Source organism: Salmo salar, chromosome ssa01 (genome assembly GCF_905237065.1).
Source record: "Salmo salar chromosome ssa01, Ssal_v3.1, whole genome shotgun sequence".
Classification (NCBI taxonomy): Eukaryota; Metazoa; Chordata; class Actinopteri; order Salmoniformes; family Salmonidae; genus Salmo; species Salmo salar.
The window spans coordinates 42,652,905-42,668,359 of NC_059442.1; the positions used below are offsets into that span (position 1 = coordinate 42,652,905).

The window sequence follows — 15,455 nt, forward strand, 5'->3', positions numbered from 1 at the left end:
TAAACCAGGCTGCCAACAGGGGGCTAACACAACCACACCTCCATCCTAGGGTTAAACCAGGCTGCCAACAGGGAGTTAACACAACCACACCTCCATCCTAGGGTTAAACCAGGCTGCCAACAGGGGGTTAACACAACCACACCTCCATCCTAGGGTTAAACCAGGCAGCCAACAGGGAGTTAACACAACCACACCTCCATCCTAGGGTTAAACCAGGCTGCCAACAGGGGGTTAACACAACCTCACCTCCATCCTAGGGTTAAACCAGGCTGCCAACAGAGCGTAAGGTGTAGCGTCACAAGAGGTTTTTCACATATTTCAGCCAGATAAAAGATAAGACCATATTTACTATACAGAGGAGATCAAAGGAACCACAGACTGAAGAGGAGAGCTTAGCTCACCACAGGAGCTCAAAACACAGCTAAGCAGCTTATACAGGACAGGACAGGTACAGTATCAGGCACATCAATCGCTTTCTGACCTCTGTCTGCTTCTAAGCAGTATAAGCAAAATATGTTTTGTTCAGCTGTCATCAGAACTCACACTGCCAACTGGCTATACCTAAATGTAAAATGTTACCATTGTTTTTTAATAGGCTAGCTGTCCTTTAGGACTTGACACATCCTCACCAGTGTTGACCTTGTTAACTACCACATCATGAGGATTTTTGTCTGAGCTGCGGTGTGCTTGTTTACACTAGTGTGTTTCTTCAGCCTCTGCTCATTAACACAACGAGGCAGTGGGTGATGGGGATGACCTTGCATTAGTGGGTCAAGATGGGGTAAGTGCTACACTGCTAGCAATACAGAATGTCCGAAAGTCTATGATTCAATTACGTGTTTTGTTTGTTCAAAATGATGTGATGTGCTGCAACTACATAGGATCATATTCAGGTTGACACGGGAGTGAAAATTCATTCTTCCCGTCTTGTCCTGTCCAATTTTTTCCCTAAATATCCTGATCCTGCAACAGTTCTAGAATCCTGGAAGTTTCCTGTCCCATCCCGATAAAAATCCCTCCCGTCCCGTGCTCATTTTTACGCACAGAAATCAATATGCTTCCCATCCGCAACATTTTGGAACAGTTGGTGCATATATTATGATGACATTTTGTGACGTTTTTCGTTTTGGTCCTCGGCAAGGGTTTTATCGGCCGTTCGTGCACACCAAAAAATGTCTTCAGGCAAGCCGAAGTTCAGAGCTGACGTGTACGCCCCTTCGTCATTGGTTAACAGTAGGGATTCCCACAAACACTGCTCCCAACTTTTAATACGTTAGGCCACAAACTAAATTTAAGGAGCAGCAGAAAGAAATTGATTTGTGATATAGTTTAGGCTTACATTAGGCCTATATGAATCCTACCTTTAAAGCACATCTCATGAGTAGCAGACTCTTTTCCTTTCTTCCTGTGCCAATCAAATTAGCCTAAACCTACTGTCAAGTTACAGTACCAGATTGTTAGCTAGCTAGGTGACATGACTGAACAACGTTGTTTGTCATCAAACCAAAAATTAGCGACACAGGATTATTTTAAAATGGCCCGAGACATGGTTTTGAGAAATTATATCAAATTCGTGCGAATCCCGATAGAAAGTAAAAAAAGAAATCTCTAGTAATATGGGTCATATTGTTTTTACCGTTTACACTAGAGACAAGCCGTTTTCTTTGCTGTAAAGCTGTAAACATGCCCGTCGCGAAACGGTGCTCCACATTCCCTCTCTGACAATCAGAGGCTGCATGTCAGTCAACTTGCAAAGTCTACTCTGGGCCTGTGATCTTGGTTATAACAGGCGATGAAATGATACAGTGTATCAACATGGCTTGCTTTGCACCGTGCTGTTCCAATGTAACAAATGTACAACTCTAACAACAGAAGACTCATCAGGGTCTGCATCCCCGCTCGACATCACTGCTAAATTCTATTTAAAAAACTGATGGAGGAATAGATGTACATGAAGAGTGGACAGAGAAGCAGTGAGTGTGGGCTGGTAGGGGATGGGACTGGCTGATTACAGCTGCCACATGTGATGTGGGCATGAAAGTGAAGTAGATAGTGCAGTGGACCCGTGCATACAAGAGACTAGTGGCTGTTGCTCCAATTCAACTGAATGTATAAACCAAACTGACTTTATAAACATTCTCTAACAGGCGCCAGCGGGTTCTTTCGATCTGTAGGGCTGAAAAATGTGGAGGTATCATATGAAACGGTACTACGGTATTCGAAGATGTTGGTATCATAAGTATCATGATGTTTTGGTACCGTGATATTACTGTGGTACCGTGTAACACTAGTCTGTACTGGTCAAGAGGAAAGCACCATTTTCATAGCCTCTCTGCCTTGCCTTGTTCACCTTTCGGCGCGGCAGGTAGCCTGGCGGGTAGGAGCGTTGGGCCAGTAACTGAAAGGTTGCTGGATCGTATCCCCGAGCTGACAATGTAAAAATCTGCCGTTCTGCTCCTGAGCAAGGCAGTTAACCCACTGTTCTCCGGGCACCGATAATGTGGATGTTGATTAAGGCAGCCCCCACGCTCCTCTCTGATTGCGAGGGGTTGGGTTAAATATGGAAGACACAGCCTCTCACCCTCAGCTCCAACTCATCTGCAACCACTAACCAGCCAGGACATTGTGTTCTGAACTGGAGAGTCTAGGCTACATGTAGGCCAACATAGCTCGCTTTCAGAGAATTACTGGGCTGGCATGCTACTGGGTACAGGACTGTGTGACTTACTGCTAATGATTACTAATGATGTAGCATGTGTCCCAAAATGGCACCCTGTTTCCTACATAGTGCACTACTTTTGATCAGGGCCCATAGGGCTCTGGATAATAGTAGTGTGCTATTTGGGGAATAGGGTGTCATTTGGGATGCAGCCATACTTTCTGAGATGAAACCTATTGTACTGTATGTAGGTTACTTTGCACCTGTGGTCTTGTTGCTGTTTACTTGTGGAACCAAATGCTATTTGAAATTCACATCACCTTCACAGAGTCACAGAGCGAGCGCAGTAAGTGCTTAAATAAAAGGGTCTCTCAGACGTGTTGAGGTCACTACACAAGTTTGTAGTGTTCAGCTGAATTGGCTAAGGAAGATAAAAGGGGGGGGGGGGGGTTCTGCACCTAGACCAAAACCAAATTAGGCCTAACTGATGACTGAATGTAATGTAAATGCTGAGCGGCTTCACTGCAGGTAGATTGGATGTCTTAATATAAACAAATACACAATACCGTTCAAAAGTTTGGGGTCACTTAGAAATGTCCTTGTTTTTCAAAGAAAAGCACATTTTTTGTCCATTAAAATAACATCTAACTGATCAGAAAGAAATACAGTGTAGACATTGTTAATGCTGGAAACGGCAGATTTTGAATGGAATATCTACATAGGCGTACAGAGGCCCATTATCAGCAACCATCACTCCGGTGTTCCAATGGCACGTTGTGTTAGCTAATCCAAGTTTATCATTTTAAAAGGCTAATTGATCATTAGAAAACCCTTTTGCAATTATGTTAGCACAGCTGAAAACTGTTTTGCTGATTAAAGAAGTGACTCCAGGATTTTATTTATTTTACCTTTATTAACTAGGCAAGTCAGTTAAGAACAAATTCTTATTTGCAATGACGGCCTAGGAACAGTGGGTTAACTACCTTGTTCAGGGGCAGAAAGACAGATGTTTACTTTGTCAGCTCGGGGATTCGATCTTGCAACCTTTCGGTTACTAGTCCAATGCTCTAACCACTAGGCTACATGCCACCAGGATGCTGGCCTTCTAGGCAGAGTTGCAAAGAAAAATCCATATCTCAGACTGGCCAATAAAAAGAAAAGATGAAAATTGGCAAAAGAACACAGACACTGGACAAAAGAACAGACACTGGACAGAGGAACTCTGGCTAGAAGGCCAGCATCCCGGAGTCGCCTCTTCACTGTTGACGTTGAGACTGGTGTTTTGCGGGTACCATTTAATGAAGCTGCCAGTTGAGGACTTGTGAGGCTGTTTCTCAAACTAGACACTCTAATGTACTTGTCCTCTTGCTCAGTTGTGCACCGGGGCCTCCCACTCCTCTTTCTATTCTGGTTAGAGTCAGTTTGCACTGGTCCGTGAAGGGAGTAGTACACAGCGTTGTACAAGATCTTCAGTTACTTGACAATTTCTCGCATGGAATGGCCTTCATTTCTCAGAACAAGAATAGACTGATGAGTTTCAGAAGAAAGTTATTTGTTTCTGGCCATTTTGAGCCTGTAATCGAACCCACAAATGCTGATGCTCCAGATACTCAACTAGTCTAAAGAAAAACGGTTTTATTGCTTCTTTAATCAGTACAAGAGTTTTCAGCTGTGCTAGCATAATTGCAAAAGGGTTTTCAAATGTTCAATTAGCCTTTTAAAATGAGAAACTTGGATTAGCTAACACAACGTACCATTGGAACACAGGAGTGATGGTTGCTGATAATGGGCCTCAGTAGGCCTATGTAGATATTACATTTTTTTATTTTTTATTATCTGCCGTTTCCAGCTACAATAGTAATTTACAACATTAACAATGTCTACACTGTATTTCTGATCAGTTTGATGTTATTTGTAATGGACCAAAAATGTGCTTTTCTTTCAAAAACAAGGACATTTCGAAGTTACCCCAAACTTTTGAACGGTAGTGTAGATATATATAATAATAATAAAAAAACAAATTAGGCCTAAACGTCAGTTCTATTTAACGATCATATCCTAAGAAACCATTGTTCAACAACCACCTGCAGGTCAGTTCATCTCTCAGAGCAGAGTTTAGAGAGTATCAGTGTGCACTGTAAAGGTATCTATTCTAGATTTTGGTTTTCTACTATGCATGTTGGTATCCCAAACTGATTTCCCTTTGGAGATTAACAGAGTATAATCTCATTTTGCTGCTTGAATCCCATGCACCCGTCCGCGACTGAGACACATTTTATTATTAAGAACTGAGAAAGGCACCGACCGTCTGTTTTATTGAACCTTTATTTAACTAGGCAAGTCAGTTAAGAACAAATTCTTATTTACAATGACGGCCTACACTGGCCAAACCTGGACGAATTGTGTGCCACCCTATGGGACTCCCAATCACGGCCTGTTGTGATACAGCTTGGATTTGAACCAGGGTGTCTGTAGTGACGCCTCTAGCACTGAGTGCAGTGCCTTAAACCGCTACCGCCACTCGGGAGCCAACATTTTAAGAGCACAGCATAGTCTGTCCCAAATGGCACCCTATACCCTTAATAGTGCACTACTTCCCTATGGGCCGTGGTTAAAAGTAGTGCATACATAGGGGATTGGGTGCCATTGGGACGCAATAGTGTCATCTCTGTAAGGGGATCAAACTGTGACTGGAAGAGGCATACAGATAGACAACAAGGCCCTTCCTTGACCAGCTATAGTTTCACAGGGGCTCTGAGGGTTATTATGCAACCCAATGCCACATGAGGCACCGAATCAAGAAATTACATTACATAACGTAGCCTAGGCCTAATGTGGAGCATTCAGTCAGCACCAGGGGCAGCCAAGTGGAAAACAGGGTACTCCACCATGAACAGGGAGAAAGAGAAGATTGTATGTGTACGATGTGTGTGTGTGTTTCAGTGTGTGTGTCTGTCAGTGTGTGTATGAGTGTGTAGCCTACGGTGTGGGAAATAGGGTGTTCTTCTCTTCTGCCCTGAGAGAGCCTGTCTAAGAGGAGGACTAAGGTATTCTAGCAACCTGAAAGGACAAATGCGTGTAGCTACTATACACAGAAAGAGACAGAAAGAGCCTTGTGTGAATAGAGGTGTTGCTACTCATTATAATGCAGGAGGCACTTTTGAGAGGCTCGCTTTAAATAAAGACCAAGCCATGTCAACCCACTCCCCTCCACTCACCCCATCCCGCCTCGCTCCCCCTGCCCCCTCATTTAGATTCAGGAGAGGAATTTAAGGCTTGGGTTTAGAAAGAGAAAGAGTATGATATATATATATTTTTAAGAGGGATAAAGAGAGATGTAGAGGGATAGAGAGAGAGAGGCTCAAAGACCTCTCTGATGAGGACAGGCTACCCGTCCTGTTGGTGGATGACGCATAGAGCTGTGGGTTGGCAGTGCACTACATTGCAGCCTGCCATAAAAGAAGGGACAGTGTCTGACAGACCAACAAACCTGCACATGTCCTCTATGCCATTGCTTTTGTCCATTGTATGGATTTTTTTACCCTTGATTATTGTTGTTCCTGATTGTCCCATTGAAAATCTTGATTATTATTATTTCAATTATGTTAATATTGTAAATGAATCACTTCATCTCCAAAGTATGCTTTGGCAATATGCACATTGTTACGGGATGGAGATTTAACATAGAATAGACTCATGGCAGCACAGCATCATTCACTTCCTAGTTTTTCCACTTATCATGCTGTGCACAAGTGATGCTGCCTGCCAATATATTGGCCCACTTAGCCTATTCAGGTCCACGTTTGGTTTACTGAGCCGTGCCACCATGCACGCACTCACACAAACACACAATTCCCTGTGGGTCTCTGTCCTAGTCACGTCAATCAATAGTCCCTGTGCATTTCCAATACAGTTTCACATCTGTAGAGCTGCAGCAGTTGGAACACTAGAACTCTCTCATGACAGATGTGCATCATGCACTCTGAGAGTTAAGAGTTCCCGTCAATGAGTGAAGAAGTCATCCTGACCTAGGCTAACCCAAGGGACATTCTGCATTCTTTCTCTGCCTACACTTGGGCTAAGGTTTTATTATGGATGTATTTGGATTTCATGAAGTTTGCCTAAATTCGTGAGAATCCTAAATATAGGCTAAACATCACCCTACTTTATACTCTTGATTCTTTAATCTGGTACAGATTCTCTTCATGGGATAGAAACACTATGAATAAGTGGAGACACAAGCTAAGCAGAGATTTAACACCAAAAAGACATTTGAAATAAGATGATTGTAAAGGCTTTAAAACGCCACTAATACAGTCAACATGTGTATTAAGTTAGTGGCGACTAAATGTCACCATCTGCTAACAGCAGCCCAATAAAGAACAAATGGAAAATAATAAAACACTTCCTTTCGAAGCAAAAGTTTCCATTCCAGACAGTGGCTTACCACCAAGAGTTTAAAACGACAGTCTATAGTATCAAGAAAGAGAGAGAATTTAAAAAAGAATGAAAGAGAGAAATAGGTATAGATAAAATGCCCGCTGTTCCAATATTGGGCAATGCCAACTACTGGAGAACGAGGTTGGGCAAGGCAAGGCGGGTCCTTTTCTACAGATGGCAACGCCAAATATATACTGGCAAACATAGAATTCAATGTAGAAATGCTTGAGCTAAGATGATCCTTTTCCAAATGCATTTTATATTTTTCTTTGGCATAGCCATTCTCCATAGGACGCAAGGTGCATAGTAGACCTAATCGATAAGGCGCATGTCAACCACCATGCTGCTTGAATCCATGCAGCACATTCAGTAGCAGCAATCGCTTCCAGCTAAAGTGAGTTAGGTAAGGTGGTTAAATAGAGTTGTCTAGGTGGTATTGAACAAGGCAGCAAGTCCAGCTCGTTCTACACAGCTGCATTCTAGAATTCCGTTGTGACGTCCACCTGATGTTCCAACTACCTCGCCCAGACTAGACCTCATCACTTACTCACTTAAGTGATAATGCCAGAAAAGCCGGTGTTTGGAGGATATAGTGGCACGGGTGTTGTTAGGAGGATGCCAATATATCCTCCAAACACCTGCTTCGAGAGCATTATCACTTTTATACAACAGGGTACCAAAATATTTAAACAATAATTTAAACAACATATTTTCATACATTTTTTTATTTTGATTAATTTATTGATACTATTTCATCCTTCCGCAAAATATAGTCCCGACACAAATCTAGGGTTGCTACCCAAGTTGGCTGGTCGTTCGTTCTATCGGTTCGATTGCCAGAGACGTGACCCAGTTGTTCAGTCTTTTTGTCCTGTATCTATGGATGCGACCCAGTCGTTCGTTCTAAATTGTCAATTGCCATACTGGCTGGCAACGTTCTTACGACTAACTTACAGTCACGTCAGAAAGTACAGCCAGAATAACAGCAAAGTAGCAACATTTGCATTTGTTAAAGCTGTTTTCTAGTGACATTTATTTGGCTAATGAGGTGTGACTTCGCCTGGCATAGAAAATGTGCTCACTTGTCAGGACACTGTTGCTCAGAGGAGGTAGCCAACAACACAGCTAACACAATCACCTCAAACGGCAGCAAGATAGACTACAAACTTGTTGCACTTCGTTTCGTTTTACCTTTTTTCAATTTACATTTCTTTGTACAGTGCCTTCGGAAAGTATTCACATTTTGTTATTTTACAGCCTTATTCTAAAATGGATTCAATTGTTTTTTTTTCTCATCAATCTACACACAATACCGCATAATGACAAAGCAAAAATTGATTTTTTTGAAGTTTTTTTGAAGTATTACAAATAAAAAACTGAAATATCACCATTACATAAGTATTCAGACCCTTTACTCAGTGCTTTGTTAAAGCACCTTTGGGAGCAATTACAGCCTTGAGTCTTCTTGGGTATGACGCTACAAGCTTGGCAGACCTGTATTTCAGTTTCTCGCATTCCTCTCTGCAGAGCCTCTCAAGCTCTGTCAGGTTGGATGGGGAGCGTTGCTGCACAACTATTTTCAGGTCTCTCCAGAGATGTTCGATCGGGTTCAAGTTCAGCCTCTGGCTGGGCAACTAAAGGACATCCAGAGACTTGTTCCGAAGCCACTCGTGCATTGTCTTGGCAGTGTGCTTAGGGTCGTTGTCCTGTTGAAAGGTGAACCTTTGTCCCAGTCTGAGGTCCTGAGCACTCTGAAGCAGGTTTTCATCATGGATCTCTCTGTACTTTGCTCCATTCATCTTTGCCTCGATCCTGACTAGTCTTCCAGTCCCTGCCGCTGAAAAACATCCCCACAGCATGATGCTGCCACCACCTTGCTTCACCATGGGGATGGTGCCAGGTTTCCTCAAGACGTGACACATTCAGGCCAAATAGTTCAATCTTGGATTCATCAGACCAGAGAATCTTGTTTCTCATGGTATGAGAGTCTTTAGGTGTCTTTTGGCAAACTCCAAGCGGGCTGTCATGTGCCTTTTACTGAGGAGTGGCTTCCGTCTGGCCACTCTACCATAAAGGCCTGATTGGTGGAGTGCTGCAGAGATGGTTGTCCTTCTGGAAGGTTCTCCCATCTCCACAGAGGAACTCTAGAGCTCTGTCAGAGTGACCATCGGGTTGTTGGTCACCTCCCTGACCAAGGCCCTTCTGCCCCGATTGCTGTTTGCCCGGGTGGCCAGCTCTAGGAAGAGTCTTGGTGGTTTCCAACTTCTTCCATTTAAGACTGATGGAGGCCACTGTGTTCTTGGGGACCTTCAATGTTACAGAAATGTATTGGTACCCTTCCCCAGATCTCTGCATCAACACAATCTGTGCCTCTCGGAGCTCTATGGACAATTCCTTCTCTCTCATTGCTTGGATTTTGCTCTGACATGCACTGTCAACTGTGGGACCTTATATAGACAGGTGTGTGCCTTTCCAAATCATGTCCAATCAATTGAGTTTACCACAGGTGGACTCCAAACAAGTTGTAGAAACATCTCAAGGATGGATCAAAGGAAACAGGATGCACCTGAGCTCAATTTCAAGTCTCATAGCAAAGGGTCTGAATACTTATGTAAATAAGGTATTTCTGTTTTTATACATTTTCTAAAAACCTGTTCGCTTTGTCTTTATGGGTTATTGTGTGTAGATTGCTAATCAATCTTAGAATAAGGCTGTAATGTAACAAAATGTGGAAAAAGTCAAGGGGTCTGAATACTTCCCGAAGGCACTGTATATATCCATAAAAATGATGCTAGCTGATTCATGACTTCAACTGGCTGAGAAATTCTGCCTGCCTTTCTGTCTCGTCCCGACTCCCAACACTTTCATTACTATGGGACAGCTGGAGATCGAATTTGAATACTGAAACAATGTTGCAAATGTCGGAGAGACAGACTGCAAGGTTTATAAAAATCTCTGCTGTTGAAAACTAAATGTTAGTCTAAAAGAAAATTGAGATCATGTCTAGATGATTTTTAAAGTGGAGATCAAGTTTATAACTTGCCTGGCTGGGCTGATGAGACAGTGGATTGCGCTGTCAGATGGAACAGAGTAAAGAGGCATTTTAACATCATAGATTCAGCCGGTGGTAACTTGTAGAATAGACACCGGCTGGAATGCAGTTTTAACCAATCAGCATTCAGGATTAGACCAACTCGTTGTATAATCTCCAATAATCACTTATGATGCAGACAAAACCACACAAGTCTCATCACTGACTGTTCCAACCAGCCACAGCGTCAACTATTCCCAGTAAAACTGTTACTTTTTGTAGGCCCGCGGACTATGAATTTTGCCTTGCCCCCGCTCCCAAATAAAAACAATCCAAAAATGTTTTGGGTGGGGTTATTCAGTCGGGGTCTTAACTTAATGTTGAGAGTTAGAATAGTAGAATACACAAGGTGCAATTTATAAATGTTTTTAAATAGGTAAGTTAGTCTAGCCAGCTTTCTAAACTTGTAGTAATCATGGGCCAACATTTCTCTCCCCACTTTGGCAAATTTAGCAGAATTGCAGGGAATTAGATATTTTTTTTTCTATCTCTCTGCCCCATGGTAAAATGTGTGGAATTGCAGCAAACTTGATTTAAAACTGCAACATGTTCTCTATGTCCCATGGCAAAATGAGTAGAATTGCATGAAATTCTCTCTTCTTTCCGCTGTCAAAAAGGGGGCCACTAAAATGTTCTGCTCGCAAGGTGGGGGACCGGCAGACTGCATGTGTGAGTATGGATGTGGGTACTCAGACCCGCAAGCCACTGCAGACCCTCATGGTGAGTTCAGATTTGTTGTGGCCCCCACCCCCATCCACGTTGCCCATCCCTGCTATAGTTAGTTACTCACTCACTCACCCACTCTCCCATTCTGACTTCTGACGCAAACCACTGAGGCTAGTCACTGACTGCTGTCAGTTACAGCTACTGTATCCCCAGAATCAACTGTTGTGTTCACATACCCCCTACATGAGGTGGCAGGTAGCCTAGTGGTTAGAGTGTTGGGTCAGTAACTGAAAGGTTGCTAGATCGAATCCCCGAGCTGACAAGGTAAACATCTTTCGTTCTTCCCCTGAACAAGGCAGTTAACCCACTGTTCCTAGGCCGTCATTGTAAATAAGAATTTGTTCTTAACTGACTTGCCTAGTTAAATAAAGGTTAAATAAATAAAAAACATCAACTGTTCACATAGCCCCAGCATCAGCTGTTCACATAGCCCCAGCATCAGCTGTTCACATAACCCCAGCATCAGCTGTTCACATAACCCCAGCACCAGCTGTTCACATAACCCCAGCATCAGCTGTTCACATAACCCCAGCACCAGCTGTTCACATAACCCCAGCATCAGCTGTTCACATAACCCCAGCATCAGCTGTTCACATAACCCCAGCACCAGCTGTTCACATAACCCCAGCACCACCCCATACTGCACTTCAGATAAACCTGCATGCTCCAGGCAGGAGGCAGCACTCCACCCAACTGTGATGTGAACACTTCACCCCACCACACGCAGTCGCAGTAAAAATAACTTCAATAGGCTGTTTCCCTTCCTCTGTGTGCTCGCATTGTGTGTGTCTGTCTGTCTGTTTCCCTGTCTGTGTGTTACATAAATTATAAATAAATGCGGAGCAATCAAATTACTGCTAAGATTAGAAAATTACCAGTATTAATGTATTATTTGGTGCTCATCTCAAATGTTATTTGCCTGCTGTACAGATGTAGGATGTTAATTTGATCACACTTTTGCAGAACTTTCCTGCAATGCAGGACATTTAAAGCTTGTAGGCACTGGTCACCAACCTTTTCTAAGTCAAAATCACTTTGTGTCAAAATGCAAGCCGATATGTACTGCTCAGATTTTTTTAACATGACTTAGAAAAATGTAGGCCTATGCAACATTAACCTCCTAAAAACAGTACTGTATCAATGAGGTTTGTGCAATAAGACCAATATATTACTACCTCATATTGGCTTTGCTTGAATTGCCTTGCCAATGCATTGTTGTTCAGAGCATTATTTTTTTTTTTTATATGTAAAAGTTTGAGCTAGGCTATATGATCACACCGGTAATATATCCGTTGTTGTATTACTTGTGAGGCACAGCTGAGTGAGCATACATTTAAATATTTTACTGGGCTGATGGTGCCTGTATCTGATGGTTAGTCTCAGCAGAGGGAGAGAGCAGCAGACTGAGGGTCCGTCTCTCAACGTCCCTCCGTTCCCCCTTTCCTCCGCTGACCAAAAAGGGTCACCGTCTTCCAGCGAAACTCGAGTCGCACCGCATTATTTCTGCCTCATGCACAAATTCATGTTGTTACTCCTATGAACAGAGAAAGTGAAATATTCCCCGATATTAAAAGACCCAAGCCACTAATATAACAACAACGCAAGCCTATAGATACACTTTCCGACTCATTCATTACTGCTGCAGTGTTGGAAGAACACATTTTAATAGCCTATAAAAGTGTTGAATAAAAAGTGTTGACAGTGCTGAGTAAGAACTTAAACATGAACTCACTAATAAAAACTATAGTCATGGGTTTTAAAAGGTTTGAAATATCACAGTATAAACTTTGCTGTATCTTTCTTTTAAGCCTGGCACGCTACTGCAGACACGTTAATCTGAGCCATCCGATTGGCCACCGGTAGGCCGATAGTGCACTTGATTTGCTCTCCGGGCCTGCCGGGAAGGCATAGTTTGTACCTTCAGACACATGAAATGATTCAAAATGGGAAAACTTTGCCAATCCGGCGCACAGGGCAGCTGAATCACATGCACCTACAGCCAACAGCACGAGACAAAAACAAAACAAAAAGGAAAGCAAGGCTTTATCGTTGTTTTTTTTTACAGAAATGTTTGGCGATCGACTAGGAATGCCTTGGAGATTGACCAGTCGATCGGGATCGACCAGTTGGTGACCCCTGTTCCAGTGCATTTGAGGTTTAAAAAAGGCTTCAGAAGTTTGTAATTTGATTTCCCTTACAAAAAATGTATCAGCCCTACAAAAATGACCATTAATTACAATTCACATAATAATGAACATTTCCAGCAAACTGGCTCAAATGATGATCCTACACCTGTATGCTTCTAGTTGTCTGACTTGAGGGAGTGTGGCTGGCACAATTACCATATAACCGACGGTTTTGGATGAAGACCGCCATGAAAATAAAATAACAGTCATAACTGTTTTTAAAAACGTTGTTTTTTGTTGTTGTGTGGAACGTACAGCTGACTGAAGACGGGACGCCTGGGAATTTGTGCTGTTGAGTCCGTTTCTGAGGTAACATGGACTCTACAACGTGATGAAACTTTGTTCAAGCAAGGTGTTTTAGCAAACCAGTCTTTGTTTGCCTAGGCAATGCCTCCCTGCAGCAGCAGCACATACAGTCAGGTGCGGAAGAGAAGAGAAAATGTCTTTAAAATATATATTTTTTTTCTTTAAAATTGTTTTGGTTTGTTATCCGAATGGTAATTACGATGACCACAGTTATTTGGTAGACCAATTACTGTCATCCAAAATGCCATGACCGTCACAGCCCTATTGGCCCATAGGATGAGGAGCAGCTGCCATGTGCACTGCCTGTTATTATATAACAGGCCCTTCCACTTAATTGATTAGGAACCCATGACCACTTCAAGCACTGTGCTAGATGGCGTGTGTGTATGCGTGATTTAGTTAGAGATAGGATGAGAACTAGCCAGGAATAATTGTGTTTTTTCCATGATGACAGCAAAACACAAGCACACACACACACTGCGATCAGGTGATTGATTTAATCATGACAAACGTATCTCTGTGTGTGTGTGTGTGTGTGTGTGTGTGTGTGTGTGTGTGTGTGTGTGTGTGTGTGTGTGTGTGTGTGTGTGTGTGTGTGTGTGTGTGAATCACAGTTCTACACTGCCAAAGTAGTTGTTTGGTATCTTTGTGGTCCAGACTGGGCATATGGTTGACAGAACAGCAGGTTTGGTACATCTGAAACAGCTTGACCACAAAATGAGGCTACACTGCTGCCCTTCATATTGAGTATTTTCAGCATATGGCATTATCACACACTTGGCACTGACTGAGTGAGCAAGGACACTGACTGAGCGGCAACCTCCGAAGCTGCCATAGAGGTATATATCCCAAGCACAACAAATGTACTACTGCTATGTCCTAGTTCTGTGTCAACTGAGCGATTCATCTAATATTTTAGGATTTAAAAAAAATAATTTTAATGCATACATACAAATGTCCCATATATTGGCAAGGCTGCTATTGTGAGATTGAATGGATGTTCTTCAGGCACTAACGTTAGCTAGTCTAATTCTCTAATATCATTCCAGTATTTACACTGCATAGGATTTGTCCACTAAACTGTTGTTCTAAACGTGGGTAACCCTTAGGATTGTCAGGAACGTGCCAGGCTGAACACTAAAGGACCATGTAGGATTTAGAAATTAATCTATGGAGTATAGTAAATTTACAAATCCAGTCATTTAACTTACTTGATATATTAGCTAGCATTATTATTCTTGTTTTTTTTACAACAAAGCAGAGACTTACTACTGCTTAGAAAAGCTGGTCCTCCTTGATAATTAGTAATGATGACAGTAACGTTAGCTAGCTATTGTAAACAATGCCAAACTGTGCCAACTTGTAGGCCTAAACACACATGTCGTGATTTTGGGTAAGGACATGTCCTACATAATAACGTGGCTAGCCTAGCTGTGGCAGGTTGCAGTCTTTGCATCCTTTCCCACGGGTGTCATTTCGCGAATAAATCTCAACTAACCATGTACACAAACTAGAAAATCAAGTAACTTACCAAAATACACAGTCTTGTCACACTTGGGGCACTTTGAAGCCATGTTGCGATGATTTTTTTATCGACGAAAGATGAAAGAAAGTGGTGTTCACAAAGTCCTCGTCCCTGTCTCACTGAAGCTCGAGCGTCTCCTCACTGCGCCTCATTTGCATAAACCCCGCCTCTCGAGCCTCGCTTCTTTGGTCCAGAGCGCGGTCAGTCACGGATCCGGCGGGAGTCGGTAGAGCACGGTGATGTCTACGGAGTGGGACGGGAGCGCTCAGCCACTGACTCAACCACCCACTTTCTCCTATCCTTCTCCCTTTTCTTTCTCTCTTCCAACTCGGCGAGTAGGCCGTGTTTGTTTGAACCACAATGCGCTCTTTCACTGAAGATGAGTGGGGATTTCTACGGGCTGGCATGATAATGGCAGACGTTGACATTTGAAATCAGTTATCTGGCTGATTGAATGGCCATGGAGAGAGATGGGGGGCTAATATAATATAATCATTTATTTCATGACCAGTGCCTTGACAT

The 15,455-nt window shown here is 42.8% G+C and overlaps 1 protein-coding gene across 1 annotated transcript in view; it reads right to left on the reverse strand.

Annotated features, from left to right (window-relative positions):
• Window positions 1-15,225, reverse strand: part of crip2 (cysteine-rich protein 2) — a 45,856-nt gene extending 30,631 nt beyond the window's left edge. The window contains exon 1 of the mRNA XM_014195473.2: window positions 14,940-15,225. Coding sequence (XP_014050948.1) covers window positions 14,940-14,982 — 43 coding nt within the window. The 5' untranslated portion in view covers window positions 14,983-15,225. The remainder of the gene's footprint in view (window positions 1-14,939) is intronic.
• Between the last annotated feature and the right edge of the window lie 230 nt (window positions 15,226-15,455).